The 16,658-nt window shown below is 37.0% G+C and overlaps 1 protein-coding gene across 4 annotated transcripts in view; it reads left to right on the forward strand.

The window, feature by feature from the left end:
* MYO6 (myosin VI) overlaps positions 1-16,658 on the forward strand; it is a 102,996-nt gene that overhangs the window by 44,408 nt on the left and 41,930 nt on the right. For all 4 annotated transcript variants that reach the window (XM_086744854.1, XM_086744855.1, XM_086744857.1 and 1 more), the window contains exons 9-12: positions 154-318; positions 5,612-5,692; positions 8,206-8,386; positions 10,707-10,851. In XM_086744854.1, the coding sequence (XP_086600980.1) occupies positions 154-318; positions 5,612-5,692; positions 8,206-8,386; positions 10,707-10,851 (572 nt within the window). The remainder of the gene's footprint in view (positions 1-153; positions 319-5,611; positions 5,693-8,205; positions 8,387-10,706; positions 10,852-16,658) is intronic.

Consider the following 16,658-nt stretch of genomic DNA (forward strand, 5'->3'; position numbering starts at 1 on the left):
CTTAATATGTACTAAGTATAGATATATTTTAATTTTCGTTGGAGCTGTGTCTGTTGAGTGAGCCATGATCAAACAAATGTAAATTGAAAACTTCTAAATCTCAACTAATCAAAAAAATATTCAGATAATCAGAAAAATATTTCTTCCTTCTAGAACTCAGTGGTTGGTGGATTTGTATCACATTACCTTCTGGAGAAATCTAGGATCTGTGTGCAAGGCAAAGAAGAGAGGAATTATCATATATTCTACAGACTTTGTGCTGGTGCTCCAGAAGATATTAGGGAAAAACTATATCTAAGCTCTCCTGACAACTTTAGGGTGAGTATCAGAGTTAATGTTTATAAAGCTTCTCATACTGCCACACATGGATTTTTCATATAGATCTTATTAAAATCTCTGTTTATTATCTTTGACACACTCCTTCCTGTTACAAAAATCAGAATTTTTTTTTGTTAAATCTGTTTAATCTGGAAATAAAGCTGCCTGCCATTTTTCCTTACTGGAAGATTTCCTATACTTTTTTCTATGTCTTATAATTGAGGAATCTTTGCTTTTTCCAAAAATGTACTGTTGCATATCTAGCTGCTAGTAATGTTGTCATGGGCTCTTCTAGAAGCGTAAAGTGCAAATTCCTTGATTGTGATCTAATTGTTCTGTGGGTAACCCATCTGTTATATCTTGAAAACTGCGCTTATTCCTTCCTATTCCAACCATGCATTTAGGAAGAGGAGTTGTCCCACCATTCTCTCTCTTAAATTATTCTTTCCTCATGCTTCCCAACAAGCATCAGACAATGGTGAAAAGGTTGTTGTGTTTCTCTGTTGCAGTCCATGTGCTTTCACATCACTTTTTTCTCTACTCTGTTGCACCTTGTTCCTATCATACTGTACACTGTAGATTGTCATTTGTACTGTTCCATTTTTGAGCCTCTCCCATTCCTCTTGTCATACTCCTCTCTCATTCTTGTTAACTCCAGGTTACATTATAAGAATTACCAGTCCCTTTCAGCTGAAAGCTCACGTTTTTGTCTCCAGTTGACCCAAAGCCCATGCTCAGCTCTTCCTGCCAAGATTACTTCTATTTATTAAGCATGATCCTACCTCTTAGGTTTTTCTTCACCTAATTTATTCTTTCCTGAGGACTACTTACTATTTCTGAGTTTTGGCTATCTTTCGGCAACATGACTGACTTACTGTCCAGTCATTCAAGTAATGGAGAAGCCAATAAAATGCAAATAAAGTCAGTACTGAGTGTAATACTCCTAACTGTACCTAAATGAAAGTGAACTTAAAATAAACAGTGGGGAAATTAGACTTGAACACTTCTTTAAAAATGTTAAAGAATTTCAGTGGCAGGAAGAAAGCAGAGTAGAATTTTAGGAGTTGTTAGGAAAGGAAGGGAGAATGAAATAGTTATGCTGCAGTATACATAAATATTTGTAAATAGCATACACAGATTTGTCATCCCAATTCAGGGAGGAACAGTAGAATCCTTGGATGAAGCAGAGGTCATGGTTGAGAACAAGCTCTTGGATAGTATGGGCCTTTTATTTTAATCCAGTGCGTGTGTTCTTACGACTTCTGATTTGTTTACTGCCTTCCCTTCTTCTCCCCATGCTGTATTTTTAGGTTTTTGTTTCCCTTTTCTGATTATGTAGTTTCTCCTGATTAACCCTGATTCTGTGTTGTTTCTAGTACCAGTCCCACAAACAGATTGGCTTTCTGTCCTACCATTAAGTTCTTGCATTCTTTTCCTCCCATTTTTCCAGTTTTTAAAAAAATTTTTACTGGTTCAGTTTAGCTTTTCCTCTGGCTTTCCTTCTTTTTCCTCCCCTTCTCTCAGATTCCACTAAATGGTTTTCAGAAATGATCGACAAACAATGTAATGTTTCCTTTTGCTTTCTTTCCTTTCTTGTCAGTCAGAATTTTTTCTCTTATTTTGTTTTCTGTTTGCCTGAATGACTCCAACTCAATTTCCCTTATTCTTAAACTCAGCGTATTACATGTCAATTATTGCAGTATCTTTTTTTCTTGGAGTGTGCTTATCTGTAACTTTCCCCAAGATCTTTTTTGCTCAGTTTCATGAGAATTCAGCAGATGGCTAGAAGCCTTGAAAATAGAAAGCTCTGACATAATACGGAACTAGTGTTCAAAACTTTCTTCTTTACTGTGCAGTTATTCTATGCAGTATTCTCTTGCATGTTTTAAAGCAAAAATCTTGAACAAATTTTCAAATATATATTTTTCTTGTGCAGCCACTTTTCCATTAAAACTTATTTCTTGTAGTTAATAGATTTTTTTAATTCTGGAACTGAATATGCTGCATGCCCGCTCTTGGGGATTTTTTTTTTTTAATCAAAAACTCTGCTCGTGAGGGCACGCAAGGTTGTAGATGTCAAGGTCAGAATTATCACCTGCTTAAAATCAGGCTGGTGCAGTGCAGTACTGAACAGCCTGAGTGCCTTTACAGAAGGCACTCACTTGCCTGTTTCATTTGTAAAGGTCTTACAGTCACACCAGCCTTATTACACCGTGCCATAATTTTTTTGACTTCTATTAAGTTTGCAGCAGGCACTTTAATTTCCACTAAGAATATTTATTACTTTACCATAAGTTAGTAGTTGAATCCTGAGTTCCTTGCTTCATGTGAAAGAACTACTCTGCATATTAATTTGAAAATTTTAACACCTTTTTCCCCCTGTCTGAAGTTGAAGTAGATTATCTTTGATTAAAAAAAAAATAGGATAATTTTAATCTTTGTATGTATCTAAATGAATATAAATATACTTAAAATTTATTAGTCATATTGCACTAAATTTTCATGAAATATCATTTTATAGGAGATTTTTGGAAGAAAACCTCTAAAAGGTTAATTTTCTTTCTAAATTTGTATTACTTTTCTCAAGATTATTTTTTCTGTGTTCTTCATTCTCATTGCTGCTTCAGGTTTTATCATAAAATGGCTCTGAAAAATCACGCTTGTGTCACTTTTTTAACACATTTTTTCATAGAATCAGAGAATCTTATGGTTGGAAAAGACCTCCAAGATCATAAAGATTTTATTGACTGCGTGTCTGTCTTGTCCAAATTTCATGGGAACACCATTTTTCAAGCTTCTAATAATAATAGATGGGGATGTAGGCAAGGTTTGACAATCGATCAGTGTTTTGATATTAATGCTATATTTTTGACAAGAAAAACATTCAGAAAAAAAAACCATACTCTTAAATTGCTTGTTTAGAAAAACCCATCCCTGAAGTCACAGTTTTACATCAGCTCTATTGTGCCACTTTAGCTTATCAAGTCCAAGTCCAAATGAGGGCCAGCTTGGGTTCTAAGGCTCAAGTTTATTTTGCTCAGTGCTTGCTTTCTCTTAACTACACTCACTTGAAAACAGGACCATCTCAAATCTAAGGTAATTCTATTTTTTCCACAAAAGTGAAACAATGTTAAAAGATGAAGGATACCTTAATGTCTTGTGTCCCTCCCACCTCCCCCATAGGCTTGCTTCCCTTTGACTTAAGTGATCCTTTGTAATCTCCTTTCCATGCATTTGGCCATCTTGGCATAGATGCGCAGGAGAAACTTTTTACCAGGGCCTGTTGTGATAGGACGAGGGGTAATGGTTTTAAAGTAGAGGAAGGTAGATTTTGACTAGATAGAAGGACGAAGTTTTTCACAGTGAGAGTGGTGGAACACTGGAACAGGTTGCAGTCAAGGCCAGGTTGGACAGGGCTCTGAGCAACCTGATCTGTTTGGAGATGTCCCTGCTTCTTGCAGGGTGGTTGGACTAGGTGACCTTTAAAGGTCCCTTCCAACCCAAACTATTCTATGATTCAGTGTGAACCAAGACAACTGCATTGGCTGCACCTGCCTGACCTGTTGTCTGGATTTCAGCTGCACTGATGGGGGGGGGCGGTTACCTCTCTGTTAGTTCCCCTGGGGAACAGTGAATTTACTTGGAAAAAGACTCTGAAAAGTTGCAGGTTTCTTACACACTCTTCCTCTGAGCACAGCCACACACAAGTGTGCAGTCCTGGGTACTGTTTTAGGTTCCCCTAGAGTTTTCAGGTAAGTGGTCGGCTGAACCTTATAGGTGTAAGTGGCTTGGACTGCGCCACATGGCTTTGAAAGTAAAGCTGCACTGTAAATCTGTACCTAGAGTATAGTTGATGGAGGTGAGAAGCTGAGTTTTTTTCAGATCTTAATTTCTGGAAGAGAAATCAGATTGCCTTATGTTTGGGTTCACTGAATAATGAGGTGATGTACTTCAGAGTTTAAAAAAAAAAAAAGCACAATGGTATTTAGATATTATACATGATAACATCAAGCTATGTATTTGTGTGTTTTAAAAATATAATTTCTCCTTGGTTTAATAGGTAAATTTACTTGAGTTTTTAGCTTTCAGATGAAAGCCATTATCTTGTGATTAAATGTCTCCTGCATAGGTTATTACTGAGTACTGTGCTGGTTCATGTTTGCAGTCTGTCAGATAAGTTTCCACGCTCTCTTCTTGACAAGTATGACCTCTTTCACTTCCCATCCCCAGTTTCTGGGATCATGTTACTCATACTGTAATACAAGGGTATATTGTTGTGCTTAAAATATGCTGTGCTTTGCATTCTTACTGGCTGGTAAAGAAAACTTTTCAATATTTTGTTAAACGCCAAGCTAACTTTGAAAAGTGTTTCCTGTCCCTTTGTTTTAATGTTAAATTTGTCACCTAGTTTCCTTTCTAGTGAAATGATTTGAAGAATATCTTATTTTTTAGAATTTTGTGTATAAATTTTCAACAAAATGTAGAATGCTCTGTGTTCACCTAGTTGAAAACATCTCCTTTGTTCATGGGCTAGAGCAAAGAATCAGTTCACTTCCTTCAGACAAAGGACTCTGTCCAAGCTTTTGGACAGAGTTCTTACTTTCAGCTGAACAAATCAGAAAGAAAAAGCTGGCAATCCCATTTTGCTGGAAGTGTCAGTCATTATCTGAATGCTTGGTCTGTTCTCTTTACTATACAATGTCAGATTGATATCAGAAGCCAGATTCTGAATTAGGCTTGTGCTTGTACCATGTTATAAGCTTTTAATACTCTTCAAGATTTTTATTATGCTGTGTCTCTTACTACCTATAGAAATATATCACGAGTGAGGAAAAAATGACCATAAAGCTACACTGGATGTAGTACCGCAAATTCTTTGATCCTACCCGTCTCACCCCTGCATATACTGTATAAAGCATATATATTGCTGAAAACTTAAATATTAATGTTGTTCTGTGCAAGTTGCTGGAGTAAAGTTTCTGCAATCCCAGCCTATTAATAGAGTCAAATGTTAAGAAAAGATTGTGGGACTTAACAAATGAATATGCCACTGTGTCAAAAAGTATTTCAGTTGTCAAAATGGAGAAGCTTTCAATAGAAGTTTGTTACTGTTGCACTTTTATAATTTTGCAGATGTAAATAAATACATTTTCAAGGAATGAATTTTGAACACCTAGCATGTTGTTGATATCGTATGAATAAATCAAGCTATGTAGAGCAAGCCTTAAATAAAAGCATATGTTTTCCTTACTTTTGTCTTTAAGTATGCATTTCCACTTTTTTATTGTTACAGTATTTAAATCGAGGCTGTACCAGATACTTTGCTAACAAAGAAACAGACAAGCAGATTTTGCAAAATCGCAAGAGTCCTGAGGTATGTTTGTATCTTCAGTTAGTTTATATTATTGACTAATGCAGATCAAGTTGAAAGTGATGATTACAGTTTTACAGTGTGGAATGAAATGTTCATTTTACACATCTTCATAGGTCTAAATCGGTACTGTCAAAGCTGCTATATTCAGAACTTGGGCTTTGGAGTTCAGTCCTAGAAATAAATTTTAACATGCATCTTGAAATCCCAAATGTGACCATACATAAAATTGTTTTTTTTTATTCTTATAATAATACAACACTTAATGATGCAGCTTGTCTTCTATGGGAGACAAAAATCAGTCCAAGACTTTCTGTAGTTTTCTTTTTAAATCTTACTACTGCTAGGAATAGGTTAGAAGCAATATTTTTTTCCAGACCCATTTTTACTGTCTGGATTTTTGAAGTGATGCTCCAGACTGTTTTATAAACTTTTAAAACTTCGCTTCCAAGATGAATATATCCCCTTCCATAAGTACATAAGTACACTGCATTCTTTATTATTTCTTGTCCCCTTGCTATGAACTGTTACATAGAGCACAGCATGGCATTTCCTGCAAGAAAGTGTGAAACTTCAAAACATTTCCTCTTGCTCTAACTCTGTTTACATTTTTTAAAAACTGGAATTACCAGAATTTGTAACACTTAGGCCTTTGAGCTTGTTTGCATGAGGACACTAAAGAATTCAATCCAAATTAATAGTATAGGTGAACTGGAAGTTGTTCAAACACTTCATTAAACGTCTACTCTGCTCTCTAATACAATTGTCATCTATTCATACCTAAAGTATGAATTTTTAATTTGTATAGCTGGAAGATATTTCAAATCTTAATCAAATTCGTACTCGGGATTCAGTAGCAGGGCAAGCTGCATAGACATGTGGAATAATGCAAAGATAAATTCACTCAAGAGCTTCTCTCCCCCAATGACCGTGCCATCTCTTTTACCTTTGAGAACTTAGGCTTGAGTTTGTATGTAGCTCATGCCTAGCTATGAAAGACACTATAGATACTTGTTTTGCTCAGGTCAACATTGTGAAGTCTGCTCCTGGATTTCTAGTGTTTATGTGTTTTAACACTGAGCGCATAATGCCACTTTCCTTTGCTTGGATGTAGTCTGTATTTTATAATGAGGAATGGTGGAAAGTGAGATACAGAAATGCTGATTTGCTATTACTGTGAGGCATACACAATCTTCTGTTACTGATGTCATTTACAAGCAAGTGTTCTTTTATAAAATGTGTCCTCTAAAGGACTTAATTTGAAATGAGTTTCTCTAAAGTAAAACATACTGAAAGAATAATTCTGAACATATATATTGGACATTAGATAGTGGAACAAATGTTGCCATAATACCTGTGTGTTACAACCATGTCAATTTGTAGGCACAATAAATGATCACATTTCAATTATATTAAAACTTAGTCTAGCCACCTAAACAGGAAATATATTGCATTGTTCAGGCTTTTAAATCAGAAATTTAATACTTGCTCTGTCATTTTATGAAAAATATTAAGATTGTTTATTTTAATAAAAGTAGCTGGAATAGTCAATTAATAATTAAATTATTTTTGTGTTTTCCTTATCAGGAAGATGAGGTGATTATTTTATATAATTAAGATGGAGTTTAATTTTATTGATGTGTCTAAATGTTGTGTGAAGTGAATTTTTCAGATGCATGTGGTGTTTTGTTTTGATAAAAATCTTGTTAGCTTATTTGACATTAACAAGGCTTCCATTTGAAGTTAATTATTCCTGTTAGTTGAAAACATTTTAAAGTAATTGTAAAACCTTAGATCAGTCTGTGCATGTTCAGTTAGTCTCTTGATTGCATGCAGATGTGTTACCATCTACTGTTTAAAACTGTTAGTAACTAAAATGCCTTTTGATGTATTCAATTTAGGAAAATCAGCAAAATGTTAAATTGGTATTTTAAAACGTAGCTGGTATTCTTTTAATTTGTAGAACACTGCAAAAGAACTTCACTGTTTCTTAATTGCCAGCAAATGTTAACAAGTATATCTCTCCAAATAAGTCTGTTTGGGATGGGGAATAACTCTTCCAACCTGATTTGTCCTGTACTCTTTTCCCATGGCCTGTCAAACTTTCTGTCATCCTATTACAAGACCTCAGTCTTCTTTCAACTGCTAGGGATTAGAAGTACTCCTCAGAATAAGTTCTTCTGTAGCTCCCTTAGCCAAGCTTTTGTTTGGCACTGCTCGCTGTCCTGTGTTCCCCTGTCCTTAGCTGTCACACTCTCCAACTTCTGCTTTCTGAGGATAGTTTGAAGTTTACTTTGAAGTTTGAAGGTCATGCTTTGAAGTATCAACAAATTAAAACAAATCAGGTTTCTTGCAAAACCGGTCCTGTATGAAGAGCTCTAATCTCTTTCTACTTAGTTTGGGTTTTGCATGCTTTGTTATGCTCTTTGTTATGGTTTATTATTGATCAGAAATAATTGCTTACATTTGCTTCAAAATAATTTACCAAATTTTTGGTTTATGTTGTTGTTTTATAGTATCTCAAAGCAGGGTCCTTGAAGGACCCACTCTTAGACGATCATGGAGATTTCAACCGAATGTGCACAGCAATGAAAAAGATTGGACTGGATGATGCAGAAAAACTTGATCTTTTTAGAGTAGTGGCTGGTGTCCTTCACCTTGGAAATATTGACTTTGAGGAAGCTGGGAGCACTTCAGGTTAGATAAAACATAAATTCTTTTCTGTAAAAATACTGAAAATGTATCTTGATTATAGATGATTCCTTTCCTTGTGAATTGTTGCTTTAGAAAGCTGCCTTGTGTTCAGGGGTAATTCAGTCTTAATTCACCCCATTTTCAAGTCAAGTTTATGTGCTTGTTTTAAAGTTGTACTTTACATGCTCTGAAAGCAAATAGGCTCTCACTGAGATTGTTCAAGAAATTTCTCTTAAAGAAAAGAGACATTTTGTGTCTCAAAACTGTATGTGCATTTTCATAGTAATTATTAAAAATCCAAGTTCTTGCTAATAGCATGAAAACATCTTGAAATTATCAGCTCAATGTGTAGAGAAAGGCTTTATGTCCTTTGGCTTCCAAAAATACCATCAAGTTAGTATTTTGAGAGATGAGGAAAAAAAGGTACAGCAAAAACTTAGGTAAAAGTAAGCTTCCTAATTTAAGGTGTCATTTACAAGACAAGTTGGTACCAGCGTAGCTAGAACTCAGTAGCAGAATATGCAGGAAGGCTAAGGAAGAGGAATGAGTATTTTGGAAATGGTCATTCTTATCTTACTACTGAAATCAGCCTTTTTAGGCTGAGAACCGCTGTCCATATATTCCTGAAGGACTGAAGAAACTCCCAGTGTGGGCATACCACAAATATAACTAGAGTAGAAAAGATATATATGTAGATTTTATCTTGAGTTGCAAGATACACAAGATACAGTGAAACTGGTTCCTCTTAGTCCTGTTTCAGGTCTGTGTAGCTGTTGCAAAACTCGGTAAAGTTGTTAGGGAGGGCATACCAAAGAACATTTTAAAAGGTGATTTGAATGATGAATTAAATGAGAACTAGCTGTATAGGTTCACTGGCTCCTGACCCCAAGCACAGAATTGCCACAGGACTTGACAGAATTGCCACAGAAACGTTCAGGTCGGAAGAGATCATAGGAGGTCTGTAGTTCAATGTGTCCTGGTCCAATTAGGGCCAACACTGAATTCAAACCAGGTAGCTTAGGCTTGTCACAGAGAAGGTGTTTTATTTTCTTTTTTTTTTTTTGTCTTTTTCATTTTTTCTCTCTCTTTTTTTTTCTTTTTTTTTAGAGAAAGGAAGGAGGATATCAGAAAACTTGTTTTCTCTGAATGTTGAAATTCAAACCCATTTTTTCTGTAATAAATTATTAAACTTCTAAGATGTTCATTGCAAATAGAAGCTTTATTCTAATCTCACCTTGTACGTGTATACAGAGCGTTCATTTGAACTGCTCAGGGGGAGACCCTCTAAAGTTTTGTCGCTGCTTCAAAAATCTGGGAAACACCAAACAAAAGCTGTTTACTACAGGTCAGATGGTGTTTCAGAGCTTCCAAGATCAAGTCACAAAAGCCTTAATCTTTTAAGGGCTCCTTTATCTTCTTTTTTCTTTTTTTTTTTTTTCTTTCTTTCCCCTTAGCGTCATTGTAGAGTTAAGAAATTCAAGCAATGTTGACTAATTATTTAATTATCTATCCATTTTGGTCGCTTCACTTACCTGTAGAAATAAATTTTACTGAGGACAGCAGGAAATAAATGTAATCCTGGCATAAGTAATTTTTTAAGCGTTAGATTTTACTGAAGCGCTTCAGCACTCCGGTTAAGGGTTTATGAACCTGTAGTGGCTGGGCGAGCTCTGGCCATAAGGCTGTGGTGCGGAGCCAAAGGTAGCACACCTCTCAGCTGCGTACCTGGGAAAATGTACGTACATTATTAGATTATTCAGAAGATTATCTGAAAAAGTGCTGTGAGTCTGCCTTGCCAGGCACTTGTGCTGATCTGTGCATACCTAGCAAGGAATTCTGGAACAGGAATTACAGGAACAGGAGTTACAGGAACGTGCAAATCCAGACATTTTTAAATCACTACAGTTAGATTCTAGGTGTTAGCACTTCTACATTTTGGGGTTGTTTTTTCACTTAAAAGCATGTTAGCTTTTGAACAGCCCGTGTTTAGAACAATGTTCTGGGAATACAGAATTTCATGCATAGTTTTTGGGTGGGGTTTTTTGTTTGTTTTGGGGGTTTTCTTAGTTTTGAGAACTGACTTTTCACATTTAATCTGTGAAGTCATGTCCAGGGGGAAACTTTGATTCCTTCAGAGTTGATGTTACTTGTCGTCATGGCGAGATCATCACCAGATCAGTGTTTGTTTCCTAGAATTTACCATAAAAATGCCGAACTCGCAGCGGTTTCGTTAACGACAGAAAGCTCAGTATAAAACAGCGGGGGTGCCGGTGCTGCCCCGGGGCGGAGCCGGCGGGGTAACGGCTGTGCGGGTTGCTCGCAGGGGGCTGCACGGTGAGGCCGCGGAGCGAGCCGGCGCTGGAGGCCTGCGCGGCGCTGCTGGGGCTGGACCAGGAGGACCTGCGCGGCAGCCTGACCGCGCGCGTCATGCTCACCACGGCAGGGGGCGCCAAAGGAACGGTCATCAAGTGAGTCTCGCGCGCCGCCGGCCTCCCTCCCCCGGCTCCCGCGGGCGCGGCGGCCCCGGTTCCCCGGATTGGGGCGGGGTGGGGGGGGGGGTGGGTAACGACACGAGGGAGGAGCGGGTTGTGTCACGGCGCCGAAACGAGCCGTCCTGCAAATGTGAATTTTGAGACGACAACCTTTAACGGGGCCTCGATTTTTTTTCTTTTTTAAACCACTTGAACCAAATGTGCATTTTCAGATGCTGAGGTATGCTTGTTTCGTTGTTCTTAGGTCACTGGAGTTCTTAAAATTTTCATTTGGAAGAGTGATAGTTGTACAATAACTAAAAAGGCCTTTTTCAGGAAAGTAACAGCTCTGAATAAGTCACTATCGCATTTTGCAAAACCGTACGTCTCAGTGAGTACGCTGTGTGGACGATGAAAGTACAGCAGTCAGCCTGTTCAATCCATAACCTACACAGAAAATTAGATATGCTGATAGATTTAACAGATACTTTAGGCACAGCATTAACATTCCTTGAAACAGTATGTTTCTGAAGGTACTTGAATGCACCTCTCTTGTCACAGGGTCTGCACAATGCTCCCGTGACTGTTCCCTTTGGCGTTAGGTCTGGGATGCTGTAATTGGAGGGTAGTATAGTCGCCCTTCTCAGTGTCTGGGTGATCAGTGTCCCTGTGTTTGGCACATCTAATTCTTCTGAAGTCAAGTTTCAGCTTTAAAAACGCCACCACAAACAGAAATCCAGAAATGCACTGCTTCTTGCTGTTGCTGGTGAACAAACATTTAATCTTGACTGCAAAGATAATATTGTTTCATCAAGGTAACTTCCTAGGCACAGAGGTAGGATAGTGATTTCTTTCTGTATGCACATGGAGAAGGAATAATTGCAAAGAGCATGTTTAAACATGATACTGATGATAACATTACAATACAGTGGAAATTATGACTCTTGTGAAACTGAATTTTATTAAAATTATTTCACTACAATTGCCTTTTGTTTATGACAAACCTCTAGCTTCCACCACAAGTTTTCCCCTGTTGAGATTGATCCTTCTAGCACATAAGTTGTCAGGGATGCTTGCTAAGCTGCATGCAGCTGAATTGTGTGTTTTAACATTTGGTTTTCTATGTTTGTATTTTCTGGAGTTAAAAAAAGCATCACATCAAAAACTGAGCTTGGGCTAAACAGTTTTGAGCACATTAAAAGTAGTTCTCACTGTTTAGCTGAATGCATGAATATTTTAATTAGAAAACTAATTAACATTCACTTCACTCATTGGAAAAATGCATGAGTGCTTTTTATTGACTTACGGAAACAGTCAGATTGTTTTAGTGAATCAGAAATACAACTTCACGCACATTACACTAGAACTTTAGTATAAGAAAGGCATAATTAATTACCTGTATTAATGTAGTTTGTAGAAGTTTTTAACATGTTTTATGTCTTTTGAAACTTATTACTATTCTTTATGTCTTATATATTTGTGTCTTACAGTATATATTTATATTCATGTCTTATCATATGAAGTATGTGTTAACATTTCATAAACTTGTGGACTGAAACACAGTAACAGCTGATCGATTTAACCTTGGTATGTCACTGTGGCCAGTAAAAGTGGCAGGTGTTAGTTAATGCATGCTTAGGTTATGTCAGACTTATGAGGTGAAAAGTTGATCTTTGAGCCCTTGAGAGCATTGGCTTTTTTAGTCCTTGAGGGATGTAATAGATTTGAATAATGAAGGTTTCCAGTGGTCAAGAGCTCATTCTATGCAAGAGAAGTAATCTTGATCTCTACCTAATTCTAACCAATACTGATAAATTAAAAGAGAATAGCTGTAGTGGAAATAGTGTTCAGTGCCCACTTCCAGAACTCTGGGATGAAACTGGTGTTCCTGGACAAAATAATAAGCATAATAAACCATGCGTGACAACCTGTGCTGTTTGAATATCCTGTTTTTGTAGAAGATCGCAGAAGCTCTTCTGAATTAACTCATATTCAGAAGTCTTAACTTTAGCACAGGTATGGGCTGTTGTTCCAGTAATACGTTATTACTGAATGGCTGACCTTTGAGAGGTATTTCTAGGTAGAGCAAACAAGTAGATTTCTTGCTGGTCTACTTATTTCTGTACTTTGAAGGAAGGGATGTTCAAGGGTTAGAACCCTCATGGTAATTAGAATGGAAAAAGTTATTGCAGTGACCAATGGTAAGTAATTATTGGGGAACGGTTATTCTACCTTCAGTTAAAAGATTAAGATCTAGATCTCTTCCTAATACATTCAATAGTGCATTTCTGGAAAGTGATTATAGATTTATCCTCTTCCCCTCCAGTTATTAGAAATTGAGGATTCTTAAGTCACTATCATCTTGCTGCCTTATCAGCTGATATGGAAGTTACAAATAATTTTTCTCATTATAAGAAGATGTGGGGTTTGCAGGACAAAGTGCTTCCAGTGGCCAATATTTTCCAAGTTTTACTATTTGCTCTTCTCCAGACCATGTCTAAATTGACAGCAGAATCTCTGGTGTATTCGTCCAGGAGAATCTTTATCGGTGTTACAGATGACATTAGACTAGAAAATTATAGATTATGCAGTACAGATGGTACTCATATTAATGCATGGCGATATGAGAATTGCAGGTTTTGAAAGTTAGTAATTTTTTTTTTTTACTTAATTCAGCTTGTCATCCACTGTAACTGCTGATCTTTCTCTATCGACTCACTGCTTACCTGGTTATTCTCCATCTTGCATTTGCATTTTTTATTTCTCCTTAGTATACTACCACACACTTTCATTTAGCAAAATCTACCTTGTGGATTTTTAGATCATCTCTTCAATTTATGAAAATAATTTTGTATGCTAATCTTGTTACCAAAATTTTCTGCTTTCTTAGTTCAGTATTATCAGGCTATTTTTGAAAAGACCCTTACTTTCTCATTCCTCTTAAGTGAAAGTGTTAATTAGAAGCAGAAAAGGTTTGACCAAATTGCATCCATGTCAGATTCAGATGGCACCCCACTGGAAATGCTCTCGGTGAACTATTGACTCAGCGTCTGAGAGCAGATTAGTTTTTGCCTGTTGTGCACATAATGTGTAGATAAAGCATGTATGTATAGTTTCCTTTTGAGAACATTTAGTGGGACATGCCAAGCACTAAAGTAAAATTGTATCATAATATGCTGCTGCTCTTTCACTGCATCTCAAGTGACCCTGTCAAGGAGGGTTTCTTAAGAACAACTACAGTTTTTGTTACAGCTTCAGTTTCAGCTTGTATGAAGACTGTAAAGATTTTCTGCTCAGCATGTTTATCCTGATAAGCCTGGGGCGTTGTTAGCAGTGTACTGCTTCACAAGTCTGCAAACACAAGCAGTTATGTTTTTATGCCAGAAAATCTTATTTTTCCTCAATGTTTGTTGTTGTGGATGGCAAAAATGAGTTCAGAGAACTCTTCCTGCCATCTCAAAGGATTAATGCATTAAGCCTCTTTCTCTAGCCTTTTCTAAACATGTGCAGCTAAAAGCAAACATACACAAATAAATACGCTAGTATCTTTTTGTCGTGTGGCTTACTGCATGTACATGGAAAGTGGATTGGACTGTTTTACATATTTGTTAAATAGCCACCAGGTTTTGCTGTGGTAGCATAGTTTAGAAACTATTTGATTGCTATCAATATTAGAGTTTTGACAAGCACATTGTTTTATTTTGTTCCCGCAACCCAAAGAGCTACTCATTTCTCTCTCTCCTTCTTAGGGACCTTTTGTGTACAAGAAGATCATGTGAGTCCTAATAGGTCACAGTGAATAAATACCTCAGCTGAAATCACTGTGCTCAGAGTATAACAAAGGCTTTGTTTTGCTGGGCACAATGGAGCCAGCGAGGAACAGTAGGAGGGTGATGCTAAATGCTATCTCTGTGGATTTTATTAAATACTACTGTGCAGTGGACTGCCAGGGAGACTTGAAAGCTGCACTACATTTATCTGTCCTTATTAGTCTCCCAAAAAGATCATAATGATCACCTTGTTGGCTGGTGTTTTTGTCATCCATGTAAAGTATGTTTACAGAGAGAAATAAAGTTAGTATTCAAAATCTGGTACACCTCTTAGACTGTAAATGCATTGTACTAATTTGTTCTTTGGTTTCTTCCTTTCCAAGAAGTCTTTCAAGCAGAACTCTGTCATCACAAAGTAAATTATTTTACAGTGTGAAAAATTAAACTTCTATAATTCCATGTCCTCCAGCTTCTTTTGGAGTATGTTTTCTGCCAAAACACATTATTTTTTTTTTGTGGTGGTACTGAAGCTTGTGTTGGCAAAATGTTGGGAGGCTAGACCCTTAAAAAAATATGTTTTTGTAAAAAAATATTTTTCTACAGTCTTTGGAACTTTAACTTTTCCCATATTACAAATGTGCTGCTTATATTCCTTAATTATGTAGGCCTTTCACTAGGTAGGGTTATTTAATCCAGGAAATTTTGTTTTGTTTGAAGCAGTAACCAGATTATGTGACAGTTATTGATGGGTATCGCCTCACCTGCCCTCTCTCCCTTAATTGTTGACAACCATGGGCAAATGATACGTATTTGAATTGCAGTTTGTGTGTTCTGGGAAGTGTTTGGGAACTGCATGGAATTGTCGACAGGATAAATCCAGCCTGTCAGAGTGCTTTCCCCTAGGCCTCAGACTCTGTGGATCACTGGAAACCTTGCTGAAGAAATTAGTATGGAGACCAGACAAGTTTTTCTTTTTTGTTGCAGCTTTACCAAATAGCTTAGAAAACTGGAAGAATTTCTTCTCTGTTCCTTACAAGTAGCTGATGAATGGAGGAGAGGGGGAGAAGGTGAAACAGAGGAAGGAAAAATATATCTCTTTCCTGTTCAGCCAAGAAACAGGAGCAGGAAAGATATTCCTTTGTCTCTGTGCAGACCAGAGGAAAGGAGTGGCTCAGGAAAAGCAAATTCACAAGACAGAAGTTACTCATGCTGAATGTCAGTTCTGTAATAAGGCTCTTCTGTATCAACTGACTCAGGGCAATTTCAGCATTATTTTGTGATTCTGTACTTTCAGCTGTGCAAAACACATTGCAGGGTTACATTTTCTTTCCATGAGTTTCTGTTGCATACTATGATAATTTAAAATAACTAGAAGGTTTTGTGCAGTCTCTAGAATTCTACTTAATAATGGCAGAATTTGTTATTTTTGAAGAACAGGGCCGTTTTATAAATATACATACATACACACTTTAGAAGTATGACTCTGCCATGTTATTTAACATACTTTAAAAAACAAATTGAAAGCATGAATGTGTATTGTATTATGTAATAGTCCTGCAGCTGACATGTGGGAATTAGTATTCTGATCTCTTAAACGTATCAGAATGGAATGTAAAGGTACCTTCCTTCTATTTATAAGATAAGATGTCTGTCAGTACTCGTTACCTTAAGATAAGTCAGGAGATACTTAGTGGAAGACAAGATTGTGTGTTAAAGCTAATTACTATCTAATGTAACGTAGCTGCTGGTGTCCTTAGTGAGCGGACGCTCTGGTTCCCAGGCTTACCAGCCACAGTAGAAAGTGATCTCCATCAGTCTCAACGTTTCTACACCAGAAGTGTCATCCTTGAAAAAAATACAGAAATAATAAATATGAGTTAGTGTAGTGCTTGTGAGTCCTGGGAATTCAAGGAAATGATGCAATCTGGGTAAGCTCATTAAGTTTTCGTTTTCTGACCTGCTAGTTCTTTGTACTCCCGTGTACAGAAAACTACCTGGAGAGGGCGACAGAGCAGTTCTGCAGCGGTGACATCT

This window comes from Chlamydotis macqueenii, chromosome 3 (assembly GCF_036417535.1).
Source record: "Chlamydotis macqueenii isolate bChlMac1 chromosome 3, bChlMac1.mat, whole genome shotgun sequence".
In the NCBI taxonomy this organism is placed as follows: Eukaryota; Metazoa; Chordata; class Aves; order Otidiformes; family Otididae; genus Chlamydotis; species Chlamydotis macqueenii.